The sequence below is a fragment of the Bacillus rossius genome, chromosome 1 (assembly GCF_032445375.1).
Source record: "Bacillus rossius redtenbacheri isolate Brsri chromosome 1, Brsri_v3, whole genome shotgun sequence".
NCBI lineage: Eukaryota > Metazoa > Arthropoda > Insecta > Phasmatodea > Bacillidae > Bacillus > Bacillus rossius.
The window spans coordinates 277,910,586-277,932,255 of record NC_086330.1 but is presented as its reverse complement, the minus strand read 5'-3'; the positions used below and the strand labels follow the sequence as shown (position 1 = coordinate 277,932,255).

The window sequence follows — 21,670 nt, the reverse complement described above, 5'->3', positions numbered from 1 at the left end:
AAATATAGGATTTTGAAGAAAATAGCACTAATGTTGTGCAGTCTCTGTGGTAGGTAAACATAACGTTTACGCATCTTTCTCCAAAATTCCAATCTCTAGATGAAATTCCTTGAAGCGAGCACAGCGATCACCATCACCACGCCATATTTGCTTATTCGTTTTTCCAAGATCCAGCATGTGCAACACGCAATCAAAATTTATATTTAAAAATTTTATATTGAAAAATAATAACAGGTTGACAGTTTCATAAATTTGAAATTAATTAATATAATTAAAACTCCTATATTTATAAGTAACATAAAGTAGCTTGTAAAGAGTTATTTTTTCCAAGGTTCTATTAAGTGAATCGACTAGGGAATAACTGTTCAACCTGTGTACTTTATTGCCCTTGCAGGTTCTAAAGTAGTTAATGCGTGTATAAACATTAAATGAATATTTAATAAAATTAATTCTATCATTATTTAAGTTGAAAATAGTAAAAATATTAAATTGAAATAAAAATTATGAATTTTTTTAATTTATGTAAAAAAAATTCGGAATTTGCGATTATTAAGTATGCATTTATTTTTTGTAAAAAATTACTTATAAACATGCTCACATATTTATTGTGATTCAATAATTCAATTTTCTTATTCCATTAAAGTAAAAGGAAATGCATGTGTGTTTCTGTTCCCATAATCTTCTGGCATACATAAACTACAAAAGCTTTTCTAAATGGTGACATATCTCCACCGGGTAGTTCACGAGAAGTAAGCAAAACCTATACTTGCGTATCTGCATGTTTCCCTTCCAGTTCGAAAAGTTCTCATTATGTCACTTCCCGGTACCAATAAATACAAGTATGTGTTAACACATATTTGCTGTTTCCTAAACATTTATTTCGCCATGAAGTTTACATGTAATTAGTGAACTATTAATTTAAAAAACACAATTCTGACATCACAGAAGCAGGAATAGAACTTGAACTCTTGAATTAAACTTATAAAATTAGAATAAAAATGTTTTATTTGTTTGTTTTGCGTTAACTTAGTATTTAATTATTTTGTTTTATTTTGTTAATACATTCCATAAAGTGCACATTACGGCAAAAAAATATTATTCTTAATCCATTTAATGAAGAATAAATAAACAAGTACAAAATTAGTTTTTTCACAACATTTTAAAATATAAAATCATGACATGTAATAACGTAGAATATAGCGAAATAAATTAAAATATAATCAAGGTATGTTACAAAATATACATGAACATTGCAAACGAAAAAAGTAATTTATAAAACAGTCTTAAAATAGTGGCACCTATATATAAACAACTCCGGAATTTTCAGTAATTTACACAATATTATGCTTAAAATTTTCAATTGATTTTAGTCTGCATATTAATATTTTGCTTGGTAATTTGTGTATAATAAAATATTTGCAGTTCTTGGATTTTTTCACTAAACTGTTCTCTTGCATTTACGTACACTTTTTAAAAACCACAAAGAAATACCATCCATAAATAAATTTTTAAGCAAATTTTCTTTAGTAAAGTATATTTCTTTTAATAATATTTACATGATACTGAATAATTCATGCTTTTCCTATTTTAAATATGAGCAACAATTTGAATGTGACATTAATTATAAGTAAAGCGGAAATTCAATATTAAGTTACTAAAAAAAAACACACATTAAAATCGTCGTTGTAACTACTAATTACGCAAACAAATAAAACAATAAAAATATTCTAATGACCTCAAAAAAATTTGAATGTGACATTAATTATAAGTAAAGCGGAAATTCAATATTAAGTTACTAAAAAAACACACACATTAAAATCGTCGTTGTAACTACTAATTACGCAAACAAATAAAACAATAAAAATATTCTAATGACCTCAAAAAAATTATTTAAAAATACAATAAAATTATGAAATATAGTTGACTTGTCCACAAAAGTTTAAATCACACTAATCATTGATATTAAAAGAGATTTTCACTGTAAATGAGGATTTTCTGTGTCAGAATTGATGTTGCATGATCTCAACTTAATTTTTGATTTCTTAGAGTACTATGTGTCAAATAATTTATGATCTGAAATTAAATCGAATCCACGCCATCTGAAATTCGCTAGAAAAACAAACATATTTTCTTCGTCATGTGTCTTCAGAGGTCTGAACCGCTAACCCTGTCTCTCAATTGACGAGAGTCATAAATAGGGACTGGAAAAATGTGCGTATTCAATGACCCTTAAAATTGACTCCACGATACTCTGAATACTTGAGCAAATGTTGCTTGTTCATTGGCTGCTGACTTTTGAGGTGTCTCAACAGGGTAACTAGGGGATTCATTAAATTTTGTTTGAAGGTCTTTAGCCAAGATTACTCTGTAGTAATAGTAAACTGACAGCAGAAGACGCACAAAGGTATAATAATTTGAATTTTTACCATATCACCAATTTTTTTCGGTGTCTAATCATGAAAAAAAATCCCAACACACCTACACGAGTCTAATTCAAGAGCACTTTGTTGTTATCCAAGAAGTTCAGAGCCCAATTCCATTGCAGCCACGGAGCGTCCATCGCCTCAAGCTTTTGTGCACAACCGTGAGATTCAAAACCAAAACAAGTACCAAAATAAAATCACAGCCAGCAGAAACCCAACACGATTCATCTGTAATGTGACTGGTCAGACGACCAAGTCACTTAATCAATTTTTATATTCCGTGTCCATCATGAACAATGAAATCGTATCGATCACTTCGATTCTACCCCACATCACCATACTCATTTGAGGAGTTTTTGTTTCGTCACCGCTTCCGTGGGCGAGGTGTAGGGGAAGAAAGACACGAAGTGACTCTCTGTGGGCGCCCTCCCGCGCCTCAGAGCTTCTTGAACCTGAAGATCACCAGGCACGCCAGCCCGAACACCACGGTCCACGCGAAGGTCATGAAGAGGCCGGCGTACACCTCGAAGTCGAGGATGGTCCAGCCGCGCGCCATCACGGCCCTCAGTCCCTTCACGGGCATCGTCAGAGGCGAGAGGACGCTGACGATGCGCACGGGCGTGTCCATGCCTTCCACGGGCCAGATGATGCCTGCAAGCAAGGCAGGAGGTTGTCCGACAGCTGTCCAACAGGTGGTGTGAATCCAAGCTAAGTAGAGGGAGCGCGGGCGTTCTGCTTCACTTTGGGAGAAAAACCAACACAAGTGACGTTAGATCAGTGGAAGTCTATTTCCTAGTGAATGCTTGTTTCTCCACATCTAATTGCTAAAAACAATTATTTGAATTTATTCTGTACACATTAGGCACATAGTTAATGACAAAATATGACATCAATGTATACCAGTATAAATTTGGTTGTACTTTGGAAGAAAGTGATACAAGAGATAATAATACATTATTTATACAAAATGAGACTGACAAAAGAGTTTTATTCGCAATACTTTGCATCCAATAAATTTAACAACTATCAAAACTCATGCTGGCCTTGCTTTCCAGAGGACTCCGGTTTAAGCCATGGTATGGTAAATGTGGGAATGGTTTCTTGCTAGTGGTAACATGGCTGATTTCTTATGATACATAAAGTGTAGCCTAACCATCTCTAATCAGGGGCGTACACAAGAAGCAGGATGGGGATGGGAGGGATATCTCACGCAATTCTCAAAACAAACCCATCAAAATCAATCATTCCCACCAGCAAAACGTAAAACTTGAAAGCAAACACAGAGCCAAGGGTTTCTACCAACCCATTTTCCTCTCCGCCATCACCCCCTCCCCCCCCCCCCCAGAATTGAAACACAGCAAACTCACTCCTGTCTACAGTAATATCATCGATGTCAACAAAAAGTTAAAACAAAAAATTAAATCTATTCCTGCTTAATTTTATTTTAAAAATACACTACTTTTCTAAAAAAAAAAAATGTGCCAGACTTTCAGTACTCGCCAGTGATGTGTAAAATGTGTAAACGTCTAACCTTGGTTACGAGCCAATTATTGTATTGTCATGAAGCAAAAAAAATTAAAATACAAAACTTGCATACGAAATTTAATTTTTTAAAATAATGCCAATTGTGATAAATAAATGAAAATTAAAAAAGGGAAAAATAGGTAAAAATGTATAACCTAAATATAATTCTGTTTAACATGCTAGTACTATTGGTTTCTCATGGTTTGCCTAGCAACAGGGGTACCGAATGCTGAACCTGTGAGGTTTTCCCCCTAGACCGGAATTATTATCACCTGCGTTTTTGAGGTTAAAATTTTAGTATGCACTAGAAATGCAATGAAAATAGAACGCATTAAACAACGAAAATTTAAGAGGTTGAAATCGCAAAGCACATGGTTGTAGAAACTGCTATAGCCACGTGTGGAACATGCAACCGTTCATGTTCCACGAAAATCTAGGGATATACTAAGCGTATTGCTGTCCCGAAGTAAATGTGGTAGTTAAATTATTTTGGAATATTTTTTTTAAACTATCAATTTAAACTAAAATAGTAATAACAGTAAATATTCGCAACTTTTTAAATACGTGCCTATAATTTATTTTCTAGGAACAGTGCATCAATGATATTAAAAAAATTTGGTTGGTTATTTAAAGCATTATGGACGCTGCGCTATATTTTCGTTATTTCACAAACCAAACGTTTCTGTCTATTAAATATAATAAAAAATTATTTTAAACAACTAAAAACACTGATTATAACACTAAGTGTAAGTATGTATAATTATGTTTGGTTAAACAAGAGAAATCATTTTGTAAATACTTACTACAATCCAAACTTAACATTATTGTGCTGATTAAACATTAAAGAGGTATTAATTTAATCACGAAATTATTTTATTTAACATGACGTCGAAGATATGTAGTCTAACAGTTCGTTGTCTATACAATATGATGATCGTTGCACTATCACTACTTTTCATTGTTAACTATGAGTTATAAAAATTGTAATGCCAGCATTTCAAAGTATTTTTAAGCTTCATTATTTATGTTTGTGGAAATAAATTATGACATTAAGTATTAAAGCATAGTTTTACTATTATAAAATTTAATTTTTTGTATGTATGAGTGATACAAATTCTGCAATATCCACGAAAACATTATGTATGGAAAAATCACGCGGGTACACCATCTTTTCCAGATTTCTGAGACTACCACAGATGACAGCACTGTGTTTACACATTTCCGTTATGGGCGACTTCCATTCCCATGACGAAATTACTCCTACCAAATGTCGTATACCGAGAGCTTAGATGTTTACACATTAAACCAACATACTAAAAATTTCCCAAATTCACCATATCCTAATTTATCCTTCCTAGTGCACTTTTTATTTTGTTTTGCATTACAATTCTTTTATTACGTTTATGTTAGTGTCAGATTTTTCACAAAATGTTTTTATTTCTTAATTTGTATTACTATTTCAATGAAAATGATTTTGCATTATTATTTACATACACACATTTAGGACTTTTTTCTGCTTTTTTGTAATGAATATTTAACTGCGATTCTCTTTTTAATCTCTTTTGAGAATTGTTTTGTCCTATAAGTTTAATTTAATTGTGTTGGCCTGAATTACATTATTTTAATGGATTTAGATTAGGTAGTCAGAAACTAAGGTTAATTTATTTTTAAGATAAGAGATTTACTATTGACATCTTACAGTAAATATAAAACAATATTTATTTCTCAAAATTGCACTTTTTTCAATTTACTTTACCAACACTTCATTTAATTTATTTCATTACATTTGGGTACATTTCACATCATTTCTATTGATAAATTCATTTAGTGTGATACATTATGATTCAATTTATTTCGTTTCATTTCGTTGTATTTCATTTAAATTTGTTTCGTTTCAGGTAATTTCGATTATTTCACTTTGATATGTAGAGGTAGGTAAAATTTCAATACATTTTAGTTTATTTCTTTGATTTATTTCGTTACATATCAAAAATTAGTTTCATTGAAATTCATTTCATTTCATATCGATTTATTTCATTTCAATGGTATTCTTTTGACTCACTTTCATATAGTTTCACTTTATTTCATATATTTCAATCTCACTTAATTTCTATTGATAAATTCATTTAGTTTGTTAGGATTCAATTTATTTCGTTTCATTTGGTGTTAAGTGTTGTTAAAACCAAAATTAATTCTAATAAAAAATAACAGTTCATACCCGTACTAAATTAATACTTACCACAGAATAACAGCAAAGGTACGAGACTTCCAATAGCAAGATAATTTGTTGTCTCTTCTCTATCACATGAGCACGAGATGATAAGACCTGTATGAAAAAAACCATCCTATTAAGGCAAGCGAAACAGCTAATAATATTTTATGTTTATTGTAAATACTCTTAACATGTGCTATATCCTAACTCAAAAAAGATTTAGGACAATTGTATCATGTAATAATTTTACTTATTTACTGACATCTATTTACAATACGTAAGTGTGTGTACGTACATCTATACGTATAATTTTCATAGACTCGTCCGTATGAATAACTACACTCTGTGTATTAAAAAGTGCAGTACACAGTGATACAATATCACGTCAAAAATAACGTAACATTCAGTGATACTGTAATATTTAATCTTTAAAACATCATTTGTAGTATAACGAATTTAATTTTTGCGTTATAAACAAATAATTATGTCATATTTTCATTCGGAATATATCTCAGAGGCTTGTTAAGCATGACAATTTTCAAAAACCACTGGTTTTCCATTAATCGTAGGTACCGTTTCTTTCCACTATATAACAATTTATATATACAGAAAACTATAAAATCCTCTGGTAAATTGATGGATAATCGTCCACAGATTAAGATTTACCCCAGTTAATGTCCTATGAATTACTTATTTACGTGTAATCGATGTGGCGTCACTATACCATAGGAGTTTAGTTGGCTTACCTTAATGGCTGCATTTACAAACCTATATAAAAGACTCCTACGTAAGTTATTGTGTAATTAATTATTATATATTCCGTTTTACTGCAAAGTATTCCTAGCTATATTTTAAAATAAGCTGGAATATACAACAACGAAACTTGATACACAATATTGACGCTTACCAAAAAGAAATATTTTTATTACTGTCTTTTTATTAAAAATAACGGTAACAATATCAACGATCGTGACGACATTACTTTAAACAATTCATCAATAGAAACGATCAGAATTTATTAAACAGTAAAAAAATAAACTTATAAACTTAAACTATAAACTTATAAACTTAAAATAAGAATTTTTGTCATAAATATCTTTCACATAAAAATTTTACATAAATATTAAAAGTTATTTATGTTAACAGAACTCCATATATGGCTGTGACCATACTCTAGATTGCGTATATATAAAATAACTGTTGCTTTGTTTATTGTTTATGGAGTCATTTAAAATTTGTACTTTTATTTTTTATTTTTTATTTTTTTTGGATTATAAATAAAAATATTAACGTAACAGTTAAACCCTATATTCGAACGTTCTGTGGGGTTCAACAAACACTATTTGTTTAATATATATTTCAAACGTATAAATACAATTGGTAACAGGTAACCTTTCCAAAAATTACCCAACTATAGTATATTGATTAAGTTAATCAATGATGAAGGAATTAACATTCTGAAAATAAAATATTTAATGTATTATTTTTATTTAATTTGTCTTAAACAGCCTTAGCCAAACTTAAAAATGAAAGCCAGATAAAAAATAATTTTAATTTACCAAATCTATTTGTATCTTGTATGTTTTTGCCATTGTTGCCACAAACACAAGTATATTCCTTTATTTTTTTATTTTATTAGTTATATTAGTTTTAAAACGTAAGATTAACAACTTAGCATTATAGCATCAGTAAAATCACAGCTCTCGTATACATGACTTAATATAAAATTTTTTTTTTTTAGAAAAGTCGTTATCTTCTTGTTTTTCATTCGTATACAAAATACAAATAACTTTATTTTGGTGTAATAAGATACTTCCTAAGCCTTGGCAAAAAAAATGACAGGGCGAATAAGTGTTGGCTGCAACTTGTATTAAAAATACTATGTTGCGAATTTCGGAAAATATTAATTTTTTTTTTGTTTCATGGTCCACAGACCTCAAAACCATTGTCAACTCAAAATTGTATATTTATTACTTTTTTGTGGACACGATAACTGTCGAAAATTTTTATAAATCACTTCCAAACTGATACATTATATATAATCATGGAAAATCTCGGTCGAGTTCGTTAATGGGCAATATCCGACTAAAGTGGTAGAAATGTAGGTTTTTTAAAAATAAAAGAAAAATCGCTGTAACTCCCATAATATGGAGTATTATATCTCGTAGGAGTAATGCCAAAGTATTTTGTATGAATAAAATTTTGATACGACCAACACTAACTGCAATGAGTTGAAAAAAGAAGGGTTGGAAGACAAAAATTATCGTAACTCCCTTCATAGGGACAACATCGAACTCATGTGAATTTGATATAAATCTTTAAGTGTTTGTCTAAAACTTTTGTCCGAAACAAATTTTCTTAAAACTAACCATAATTGCAAGGTGTTTAAAAAACTGAGGTTGGAATGAGAAAAAAAACTTTCCTACTCGGTAAACTATCGAATTCATTCCTACTTTGGTGTAAATGTCTAAATATTCACTACAACTATTCTTAAAATAGTTTTTGTTTACCCAACCATTATTTCAAGGGGTGGAAATAAAAGGGTTTACAAGTAAAAAAAAAATCATTATTTTTAATATAAATGTACTATCATATACGTTATAACTTATTGTCTGAAACTTAAACTTCATTTAAAACTTTGCCTGAAGAATGTGCCGTAAGCAATTTTTTTTTATATTTTCATCTATTTATAATTTTTTTCTTTGTACAACATTAGTAGGTAAGCTTAAATTTAACTAGAGAAAAAGGGACAGATAAAATTATAAGAAAGTAGGCAAGTGAGAGAGGTTTATTTCTTTATTGTTGTCTGCTTGATATTTATATTACCGCTGAACCGTTTTTAGAAATGTTGAGTTCAATATGGCTGATTTTTTGTAAAATATTAGTTAATGAGTGTTCCTTATTGCATATCCAGTTCATATCAAAGTTTAGTAATTAATATTTTCACAAATAACTAAAAATATTTGACTAAGGTAAAAATTCACATCATAAAACATTAAAATGCTTAATTAATTTTAATATTTCAGATTAAAAGACACTTGAATACCGATCCTTACACTGAAAAATTGATTCCGGGGACAATGTTGCTTACCGTGTATACAGTTTATAATGCATATGCTTAAAATAAACCAACATTGGAAATTGAAGAGTTTCAAATCACAAACACAATCAACTGCCTAGATTACTTTAATTTTTTTACGTTAAAATACAGTTGAATATGTTAACACAGAACATTTTCTCGTCAAAATCTTATACATATTTGCAAAAAAAATACATTTAGGCAATTAATTCTACAAATTGCCTCACAACGCTCCACCAATTCCTTTCCTTATTTTAATATATAATTTTGAAATACAACTGGATAGTAACGAACAGCTACCCAGAACATCAAAATGGTGGAGGGATTCATTTTTAAATAGCCTTTTAACCCTGAGCTATGTCCCTAAAATATTATCGCTGTATTCATGTACCTCCTTCAAGGACCCTTTAGCCCAGAGCATCTATGAAAAGAGCCTCTTTGAATATTTAGGAAATTTGTTTGAACTTCCGAATAGTTACGACGAACCTTTCAGAGTCGTCGTGAAATGACGTAACGTCGACTTCTACTTGCACCCTTGTGATCTTTCAGGGATTTCTTTGACTGTGTTTGGTAACAATTTAACAATCATAGATTGCTCATCCATTAAACTGCTTTCTACGTCTACTTTTATATTGGAAAAATGGTGAATTCGAGACTTAAAAAATTGAAAAATTAAAAAAAAGAGCGTGAAAAGTTTATTTCATGCATCCGAATCCTCGCTGGAGTCACAATCCCAAGAAGAACACGACACGACAGGCCCGGTACGCTCAGTAGCCAATGAAATACAAGGTCTCTGTGACGTCAACACGACAAAATACGCGCCCCGATGGTCCGCAAGAAGTTGATTCTGTTTCTAATTTCGTCCTGTGCCTCGCGACTGAAAGAAAAAATCAAAACTTACACAGCTGAACTTCAAAAATATTTACCTGTTTGGTAAATATTCATGCTGGAAAATGAAATTTCGATTTAAGTTTGGCTACACTTTAACATTTGAAATGCGACTTCTACCGTGTATTATGTTCATTTTCAATGTTTGTCATGTATGGCAGTGGAGTCATTGAATTAAAATAAACCTAAACTCTTTTTGTGGAAGAGACGCCTAAATATTATGTCAGCTATCAAAAGAAAATTAAAAGATTCCTATAGGGGCTACAATATTTTTGGCGCATTTGATACTGTATTTTATGGACGCCCCTTTGCTTGGAATGGTTTTCCGACAGCCATATAATGTTGTCATGGTATTGTGAACCTGCGCTATTAAATATGTCATGCTTAAAAATGTACGACGCCAAATGGGATTTGTCGTGTAATGTTGGTAGTGATCCAAACCGGTGATCGTTTACTGATCATAACTTTCAAAAACTGATGTCATGCTAGAGTACAGAGATTTAAAATTTTTCCCTGACTACAAAATTAAAATTTTTCTATTGTGAATGTGTTTTGTGGTTGCCATTTCCTTAAACATACAACAACCAATCCAAAACATAAAACTTTTGTTGTAAGAAAAATTAGTGTAGACAAACGTAAATTGAGTTTCTTACATTAAGTAATTAAAAAAACATATCCTCTTTTCACTTGGATGTTGGGTTGTACTTGAATGATCATTTGGTTATGTCTGCATCGGGAAAAGGACACAACGTTTCTTTTGAGAAACAGCAGATGTCCTTTCCAAATTTCAAACAAAGGGGTGGTTTCTGACCTAGCAGGATGCCGTTGATCCCTTGCAGGTAGATGATGACGATTGCGAGCGCCGTGCTGCCGATGCACTGGAACTTGTAGACGAACAGCGACAGGCTGACGAGTAACACGGCCTGTGAGGTCATTATCACGAACTCCGACATCAGGTAGCTGAGCAGCACCTCGTAGGACCTCACGCCTGTGGCAGCACGGCACAGCACTCTCTCTGACACAGGGAACAGTGATGAAGAGACAGGAAAATTTAGGAGAATCGATTTTGGTGTTCTAATCGGTTTTTTGAAGGTAAATCAATTTCATCCTATAGAAACACAACAAACCTGACACAAAACAAAACACACTATGGCATGATTAATAGTGACGTAGAGAGCCAATAAGAAGAAATAGAGGTAATATGCTTTTGTTGTAAAATAAATATTTTCAAGCAAAATCTATTTATAACTAATTAAAAAAATATGTGTCGCATCACATAGTGAGCATCGGTATAAATAAATCGGAGAAACGGTGAGAGATAGAATAAATCGATTTTTGAAGCAAAATCGATTTACCTTCATCCAAAAACAACACGGCACTGCTTGGAATCTGGCAGAGGTAACATTGATGCGGCAAAACAGTACCAAACGATTGATGTTTCGATTTTTGCTGCATAACTGAATCATAGATACTTATATCTATTATAAAAAACTATACAATTCGGAGAAGCAATTAAATGCGGTATGTAAATACGATGAACCTAGTTACTTCTTAAAAGTAAATAAAAATGTTTTCATTAAAACATTTTTTTAAGATAGAAAATATTAAAGCTAAAAAACTAAACGAAAAGTCTAAATCCAGTAGTATAGATAGTAAACACATAAAGATAACTCAGGTAATAACAAACCATTTCTAATTATTTACAACTGCTCTTTAAAATTCACCTGCCAAAATATTTATGGCATTTAGAAGTTAAAACTACAATTGATAATAATGCAATATATGGCAGCTTGAAAAGTGTGGTTAATTTAACATTTTAATTTATTCCTTTTCCTTGGATTCTGGCTTAATGCCCCCCCCCCCTTCCTCCCCAAATTAGCCGCAGCTAGAGCTGCAGGTACTACTAAAAATACTCATTTTGATTGGCCAGATTTCACTCCAATAATTAGCGCCCAGGACCAATCTCAGCTTGGCTGTGAATAACGCAATATAAATACTTTGCCAGTACTCCATTCCTGCAGTTGTTATTAGCCATTAAAATGGCTTCAATATGACATGACTAAGGTCAGAGAGCTTTTCATTTTTACATAAGTGAATTCATTCCAGGATAAAAGAAAAATGTTTTAACTATGGCTACTAAAACATATTATTAACGAGCAATTTTAATAACACACAATTTATAATTAAGTTGAAAATATTTGTAATATTTTACATTAAATAAACTAAAAAAACAAACTCTTCAGAAATCATTAAAATTTACACATCTGTATGGCCAATTTATATGTATATGAAATAGAATGTTGGTATGTATGACGTCGATAAACTCCGACACCGTTTGACCGATCACCATGAATGTTAGCACATCGAAGTGTTTTTTTCATGGAGAAGGTATTAATGCTAACCAATTTTTTGTAACTCACCACTAGATGGTGCTGCAGTGCATCAACTTATAAACCGTTTAACTTATCGCAGTGGATAAACAGAAAATCATTGGTCATAGAATTTCAAACAGCAATCGTATGCCATTTATCTATGTCCACCACAGTCCTATAGCGCTATCAATTTTGCTTTAACACGCAGACATATCACCCTGTGTTCAGCCCGGGAAACACCGGGTACTGCAGCTTGTATTGATATACGCTCATAAGAAAGAAGAGATTTAAAAAATTATTCCAATTAAATGGTCTTGTTTTGTTCGCATAAAAGTATGTATTTGGATTGAAAATATTTTTGGAAGTTAAATGTAATTTATATGCCAGCTATGCTGCTAACTTTTTTCTTCTTTAGTAATTTTTTTAGTTGTCAGAGCATTTTGATAGTAGTATTAAAAATTTTCTTACTTTTATTGGTGTTTGCACTTATAATTTAAAATGCTGAAAAAAAAACCTTACCTTGGGAGTTATAACAGTAACATGGATCATTAGATGGTTGCATTGAAATAAATGTTTATACTTTGAAAAGTTTTCATTTTAAATAAACCAAATTTTTTTTTTAAATATTTGCAATTTTTTAGTAACTTTAAAACATTGATTTTTATACTTTTTCAATCGGTTAATGGCCCCTTAACTCACGTAAGTACGAAACTATTAAATATTTAATTCATATTTTTAATGCAAAGAAGATATTATTTTAAAACATTGATACAAATCCACTAAGATGCACTTAATAGTATCGTACTTATAAGAAGTTCGTATTTATAAAGTAAAATATTATTGTAATTTTTCGTGAAAAGTACAATGTTGTTAAAACACAAAAATTTCCTTTTTTAATTTATGAGAGCTGCCCTTAAAAATCTGTTGAACACGGTAAAATAAAACCACAAAATCATATAACAGATTCAAATTATATGAATACTAATACAACAACATTATAAGTAATTATTGTGGTGATTGGTTGTATTTAATTTTATTAATATAGGGAAACAAAATATTTAATTAATGCTATGAAGTCCCCATCAATAATGTTCTGACTACATAGACAAAAACCTATTAATAACAACAGCTTTAGTAGAATATTGTAGGCCCTTGTAATAATTTACAATTCATATACGTTTTTAGTAAAATAAAAGCCACCTGCGTTCAGTGCTCCTAAAATATTACAGGCCTCGGGAAATGTTTCGTAAATGACGAAAAGGTTTATATACTAGTATACAACTTCCTGAACTATACAAAATACCTGCGACAAAATTCCTGTTAACCAGCCCTTGTCTTCGTTCCGCTGTTATGGCCCACACAGTCAATGCGACACCAAAGAAGAACATCATCCTGTAAAACAAAGCATGTTAAAACATGAAATATTTAAAATTAAGGTATTTAGTTAGGAACTAAATACGCCAATTTGGTTTCAGAAGTTACTATGAAATTACTATTACTTATATTTTTCTTCGTAACAACACAGTATATAATTAAATGTAATGCCTCAAATGCCTAATTGCTTCAAATAGTTTCACTTGAAAAGAAAGTGGCATTAAATATTGATTTATTGTCTTTAACGACCACGACTCTAATAATACTGTAAATACTCTCCATTCTGTAGCTTCATAAAATCTTTTAATCAGTAGTGTTCGTTTTAAGGAAGAAAAATTTCCAACATTAATAATAAAAGAAAATTGTTATGGCATAAAATTAGTAAATGTTGGCCTGTCCGGCCAATTATTTGTGCATGGGATGAAAAATAGTGTTTTAATTATTAAAAATTCATCTACGTTGGAAGGCACAATAGTAAATTTGATCTAAGCTTTTCAATGCTAGATGCATTGAGTTAAAAATATTCAAAATAATTTTCTTCAGGAAACATGAGAAAATGTTTTATCAATCATTTTGGAACATTGGACATCATTTGACATGCCATGTAAAATAGGATCTTAAATATATTCATAAGTTCATAGAAAATTCACCATCGTTTCCAGAAGAAATTGGTACTTCAAAGTTTGCCTATGGCTGTAGGCTGTGTCAAAGAGAATTTTTAAAATTTAGAAATGTGGACATTAGGGTTATAAATAAAATTCAGTTGTTTCCGCGTTATTTCTAGTTCGTCAATAATGAGAATCAAATAATTTAATATTATGTACCCAGTTAGTAATATAATTAAGGGTTCACTAATGTCTTAACTTTATAACTGAAGACGCAATGCCTTAAAATGTGATATAATTAAAAAACATGTCAAAACCATTATGAATACATTCATATCTAAGTTATTATTAATTTAATTTTTTTTTGCTTTAGGAAGTTATTTTAAATTTATAATTTTGAAAAAAAAAATTGTTTTTACTTATGTATTAGCCTCCATTCTATACCGTTTCGTTACTTCGTATTTGAAATTTTTTCGTGATGTAACTTGTATCGCAAAATCTAGTATAAGAAATACATGTAAGTGAGTCATTTAGTACTCACCAGTGATTTGTATCTAATATCTAACCTCGGTAACGAGAAAATTCATATGTTCACATGTAGCAAACAGACTTATAATATTATGTAAACGCGGGCACAAAATTTAACGTAACATTTTTCAAAATAATGCCAAGCTTGATAACTATACGATGGATGTATTTTCAACTTATTTTTTATGGACGTGAATCATACGTAGTTATTGCACCCACCACTAGAACTCGCTGAAAGAGCAGCTAAGTCGACTATCGAACCATTCGATATGTAGACCAAAATTTGAACTACATAATTAAACATTTTCGATAAAAGGGAAAAAGACTTGAAAAAATACTTAACCCCAGCTTTTGACCTATTTTTAAAACGAATATTATTAAAATACTGCACATATCGTTAAAATTCACTAAACAGTTAATGCTGTAAAGTTTCTTTTCGGGTTTGTGAACTTTGGCTCGCGCCATCCACCACAGTTGGCAGCACCGTGGTTACGCCTTTCCTTTCAACACAACTTCCGTTACATTCACAAAATTATTTCTACTTAATGCCTTATACCAAGAGTTGTGATGTTACACACTAAAACGTCCTTCATATTTTTTAACGTCTATCATGTTTACTCAAAGGCCGTTCATACGCCACAAATTAACTACAATTTTAGATTCACAGGGAGGTGTGTACAAAAAAAGCCCCGAATGCACAAGTCTTAGAAAATTTAAAGGTACTTTCTTACCCACGAGCTAATAACTAGTCTTTTTTTATACTTTAAGAAAAATAACATTATAAAAACGCTAAAAAATAAAATAATTTGTATTAGTTTATGTACAAATCTGTTTAATAATGTAAAATTCAAGTGTTATTTTTCCTTAATTCTTATTAGTACTTACACAATTAATGTGCCCGGTGCTGCGAAATTCAGAAAATTAAGTGGGTAGCTGCCATATACCGGATCATTAATCTGAAAATAAAACAATTTTTCAACCCCAATTTTATTTACATGAACTGGAAAATATAGCATATTTTTATTCTATGACAAACTTTCTGAAATTGTTTAAAACGCTGCAAAATTTTAAAAAAATACTACATTAGTCAATTCCATTACTAAGTTATACCAGAAATCTTAGTTATGCTTTCAACATATTATTTAAGAAACTAGAATTAAAACCATTTAGTTCTTTTCAGTAATCAAAGTATCAAAGAGAAACATTTAAAATTTGATCTTAAAAAAATGTGTTACGAAACGCCAACTATTTCATTCATTACAATAAAATTATTGTTAGAGTTTTACAACACTTAAAAATCAATCTCTCTTAAAGTTGAATTGAAACTTGTCATTATGTAATTTAAATTCAAAGGTAAAACCATTAAAATATCATAAAATATGTTACAAAATTTCACATAAAATAATTTGCGATTGGAAAGGCCAGAGTGCTCTGCAGGGTGAGTTAATTTGACTGACAAAATAAGGCTGTACGTTCATCAAGAAAAAACCATTTTAAATTTAAAAAAGACATATGTCCTTTAGTGCTTCCCTAGGCAGAAGACATTTCTACAACAATCGCAAATACTTTCTGTTGAAAGATTATTTTATAATTTTACTAAACTACATTTGGGTACCATCCACACACCCATTAAATTTTGTGACACAAATTTAAATATTCTTTTTAATCACTCAATCTTCATTCACACGTCAAAATTAACGTTTGGTAATAATTATTTTTTTCTAAATCATCCCTTAATGCGCTTGTACCTCACTCAACTGATTTGAAGCTGCTCTAACATGCTGGATGTAGTGCATGTTGCATACATACCAGGCGCTGCAATTATTTGTACTAAATATGACGCTAACATTCTTCGAAAGTGTTAAGAGTAGTAAAACCCATGCAGCCCCTTTTTTAAAAAGTTATCATCCAAACACTTAGAAATGCATATTTAATAATTTCTCTATTTTCAATTAGTAGTTGTTCAGCTACCATTTTAAAGGACTTCAGACCATAAAACAAATATGACTTAGTCTTCTTTTTTTCGTGATGTTCATGCGGTCAACGTTTTTCCGTTGAACCCAGACTAACTTACAATGCAATACAATAATTAACACTTTATCAATTTTCAAACATAATTATCATAATATATTCAAATTATGATATTAAAGTTTCACACGTTACACTTACACCTGCAACCTTTTTTCGTTCGTACCTCAGTTGAACAAAACCAAGTCTGTGTTGACAGTTATGATTCACTCAGGCAGTGCCAATCTTGAAAAATTAAAGCGTCTTATTTAGGGTAGTGCCGGTTAAATATTTGAACCCTTGCACACTATTATCTATAGTTTTTGCCAAATGTGAAAAAAAAAAGTTACGAGAAAAATTGATGGAAATGTAGTAACTTAAAAAATTAGAACATTACTACTGCACTACACTAAGTGCAGGATGAATTTAAGGGTTATCATAAAAATGATATTAACTGTAAATTTTACAATACGAAAAACAAATCATTATCTCATCATATGACTTGATTCATCCAAAGAAATAAATATTTTAAATTAATTTGTTTTAAAAAAATATTTGTTAAAATAAAACCAATTCATACATTACTAAAATTAACTTTCTGAAATCTTAATAAATAAATATTCTTTTTGGAATAAAAATGCTTTGCTTATTTAGCAATATTTCCCTTCCAACCAAGAATTTATTCAAATAACTTTAGTTGATCGATTCCCCCATAAACAAGCAAATGGCTTTTTGGCACACATAAATATTTTCTTCTCGTTACACAATATAAAACCCATTTTTATAATCATTGTAAAAAGGTTATTAATTAGAATCCATTAATAGCACAATACTCACCCTCACGGGGTTGTGTGCCAGCTTAGTGCTGTATCCACAAGATACAAGCATAAGCTCAGCAAATCTGTCGAATGCCGCTAGAATTTCTTGTCGAAGTAAAAGTCCAGTCGCATAATCTAAAAACATAAACCAAATATAAATTTCATATGTATTTTCGTCTCTCTGTAGCAAATGATTTAATTTGGAAACCGTTGAGGATTTTTAGTTGAAATACATACAATTCATTAATAGTAACTCGAGGGTATATTGGTATTTTTTAATATTTTAAACAGTACTAAATATATAAAGATATTTACCACCATATAATAGCAAAATATTATTTTTATTTCAATCGTGAAGTTAAAGAAGGGGATTTTTTATCAAAATGATAAATAAATTCGATGCACTTAAATATTATCTACAATCGAATTGTAAGTTTTATCCCGCTTATGGAATTCTTGTAAAAAACCTCATCACCTGCATAAACCACAAACCGTTGTGCCTCTGGGGTGATTGTGAGAGAAACGTGTAAAAAAATGTTTGTGGAACAAATCAAGCTTCCAGACAGACCAATCCCTGAACACCGGCATCAACCAAACACTGTCCCGCGTCTGGAGTGATTGTGAGGGAACCTAATCGCCAGCATCAACCACAAACCGACCCGCGTTTCAAGTGATTGTGAGAGAACTGTAAAACCGAAATGAGAATGGCTGGACACTGGAGCCAAATCCCGGGTGCTCACGACTGTGAGTGTAGCTGCCAACGTAAATTTATTTTTAAAACGTGAATTTATATTACTTATTACATTCTTGCAAACCATTTTAGTTTTTTTTTAAATTATTCTTGTAATGGGGAAGATTGATTTAACATCTTTTTCTTAAATACTTATGTGCTGATTTACACTGTATGTAATACAGAAACCTGAATAACTGACGAAGTGATGAATACTCAAACACACAAAAAACAAGCCAATATTAGCCGATGTTAAAATTTAACTGCAGGAAGAGAGCACTGAGAATTCCGTGGAAGGAATTTATTCAGTGGAAACCAGCAATGAGTTATGTCAAAATAACCCGCGTGTGCTAATACACGCATTATCAAACTGTTTATCTTTGATCTTTGATTTATACATATTTTAAAATATGTTTCATTATTTTCTGCTGAACGTTAAGTAATTTTTAATTCCGTTGTTCTGGTTTTTCTTTGACTCAAGGAAACATATTAATAAAGAATAAATGTCCATTTAGCAGCAAGTAATGTTTTCTTGCTTATAAGATAGTAGACACCTGCTACCTCACCAACGTTGGCGTGCCTGACTCAAAACCAGTTCCGTAAAAACCACGAGGCCCCTAGCCAGTTGCCCTTGGTCACCGCAGGAATAAACTTGCCAGACCAGATTTGCCATTTGCGTCAGTCACCTTTGCGCGCGAAGTTTGGACAACAGTGAGTAATAATCCTCTATCGGCACACTTCATCCACACCTGGACTAGATACGGATGTTGCAAAAGACTCTGCACAGATGTAATTAGCTTTACATCATCGATTACAATAGAAGGACTACTGTCACATTTCTACAGGTATTTCACTGATGCGCGTGGAAGACAAAATCATAATTCAGCAATTATTTTCAAGCCGAGGTTTTTTGGCTGGCTTAAAAGACGCTATATATTTTACTTAATGTTTAACTTTCTTTCCAGTGCTAGGACATAGTTTCATTTCTTCTGATCGTCTTTTTGGGACGCTATAAATGCACCAGAAGAGTGCTCGTAGATTTTTTTTTTTTTTTTTTTGCAAATCAAGACTCATAGTGAAATTTAGTCACCGTTTTCCCATGTTGGAAAGAAGGTGCCCCAGGCATACAGGGAATAAAACACGGCGAAGAAGCTTTAAGATTTCTTTTACTAATTTTTTTAAACCTCCCAAGGAAAGACTCCTAATTCTTCATTCTTAGTGCTGCGTGAACCATGGTATTATATTAGTAGTGTTGTGCAAAATATTTCTTGAACCCTAAAGTGAAAAACATCGACTTATAATTAAAACCGATTGTATTCTGTGTTCCTTTGAAACAGAATATATTACTTATGTAAAAAAACTGTTGATTTTCCATTTTGGTAAAAGCTGGACAAAATTAGGAGATCTCAAATTCTAACACGATGATATCTCCCGAAGCGAAAAAGAGAGGCTGAATTAGAGGATTAACTTGAACGTGGTATGATGGAAGATGCATAAGAAGCTTGATAGAACTTTAACCAATAGAGAATGTTCTTAATCCAGCATTATTTGTCATTTTGACATTGAAACAATTAAGAACTGATATATGTTGTTTAAATATAGGTTTTTTCATTATTAATTATATTTATTTTTATGCATGTCATATTTACTTTATTTTTCTATCTCTCTTGCATTGTTTTTATTTCAAAACTAATCCACCATTTTGCCCTAAAACGTCTTTTGATAATTTTTTTATAATTATTTGTTAGCTACAGTGAAGTTCTAATAAGACAATAGTGAAAGTATAGAATTTTGATGATATAAATAGAAAACATAAAAAAAATTACTATTTTGGAATAAAGTTGAATTTACCGTTTTTTCTTGCTTTTTGAAGGGAAATAGTAACTTATTGCAAGACATATTTTTACAAATAGTCTTATCGTGTGTAATGGCTTAGTATATTTGAGATATAATCGTTTATTTTGGTTCGCCGCACGGGTGAACGCCACATTTATACAATAAAATTAAAATTTTGCTGTCGCCTCGCATCCCTCCGCGTCGTCAGTGTCGCGCTGTTGAGGTTCCGTCGTCACCGAAACACGCGGGCGAGGGCTGCAGGAGGAGCGGAGTGCGACTCACTCGACATGTCCAGCCGCACGTATATGTTGGAGTCCTCCAGGGCCCCGTCCGACGGCCTCGTGCTGTTGAGGGCCCGCTCCACGAGGGCCTCGGTGAAGTTGCTGTGGAAGTGCAGGACTCCCCAAGCCCGTCCCTTGCGCGTGGCCTCCACCGCCTCCTCGGTGCTGTTGTAGAACTCCTGCGGCAAGCACCGCTCTCGCTCGCTCTCCTCGACAGCCACACACGGCGACACATGCCGACACACGCCACACACAACACATTACAGACATGTTTGAAAGTTACACTCAGGGACACATCGCATAGATGTTGGGAAAGTAACAGAAAATGACACATGTCATATGTGTCCTGGGAAAAATAAATACAGTGGCACATACCACAGATGGTGAAAGAAACTCTCAACGACAGATATAATCGATTTTGGAAAAAAATACACACATTGACACATACCTACCAAAATGTTGGGAAAGTTACACACAAGGACACATCCCGGAGATGTGAAATTTGCACACAACGGCATGCCCAGAAATGTTGGGAAAGTTTAAAAAAGTGACACATGCCGGAGAGGTTGGGGAAGTTACACATATTGTCACGTACCACCGGTGTTAGGAAAGTTACATAAAATTACACATATCATAGAAGTTGGGAAAACGTACACACAATGAAAAATCCAAATATGTTTTACTCATGTGCATGACCAATCAGCCTAAGTCCTGTCAACTTTTAAACACACTGATCATAAATTTTTCGTTGAGCCTAGGTGGACTTCTCTCTTGCCCTTTACCTCTTTCTCAATTAACCAAGAACGAGAGGGAGATCGGCAGAAGTTACGTGTTACGCACGCCAAAAAAAAGGGTCATTATCTTGTAAAATTCTATTCGTTGTCTATTTTTTTTCTTTTAATAGCGCTTAAATTATATGTATGGTTTTTATTATTGATTCGTAATAATATCCATTTTTAAAATATAAGTATATTAGAAAAATTATAATTGTCG

The 21,670-nt window shown here is 31.7% G+C and overlaps 1 protein-coding gene across 2 annotated transcripts in view; it reads right to left on the bottom strand.

Moving 5' to 3' along the window:
* Positions 1-856: 856 nt before the first annotated feature.
* Positions 857-21,670, bottom strand: part of LOC134527622 (ABC transporter G family member 20-like) — a 118,557-nt gene continuing 97,743 nt past the window's right edge. For both annotated transcript variants that reach the window (XM_063360468.1, XM_063360469.1), the window contains 7 exons: positions 20,679-20,856; positions 17,850-17,965; positions 15,891-15,961; positions 13,802-13,890; positions 10,938-11,114; positions 6,187-6,273; positions 857-3,074 (listed from right to left, as the gene is read on the bottom strand). In XM_063360468.1, coding sequence (XP_063216538.1) covers positions 2,860-3,074; positions 6,187-6,273; positions 10,938-11,114; positions 13,802-13,890; positions 15,891-15,961; positions 17,850-17,965; positions 20,679-20,856 — 933 coding nt within the window. In that variant the 3' untranslated portion in view covers positions 857-2,859. The remainder of the gene's footprint in view (positions 3,075-6,186; positions 6,274-10,937; positions 11,115-13,801; positions 13,891-15,890; positions 15,962-17,849; positions 17,966-20,678; positions 20,857-21,670) is intronic.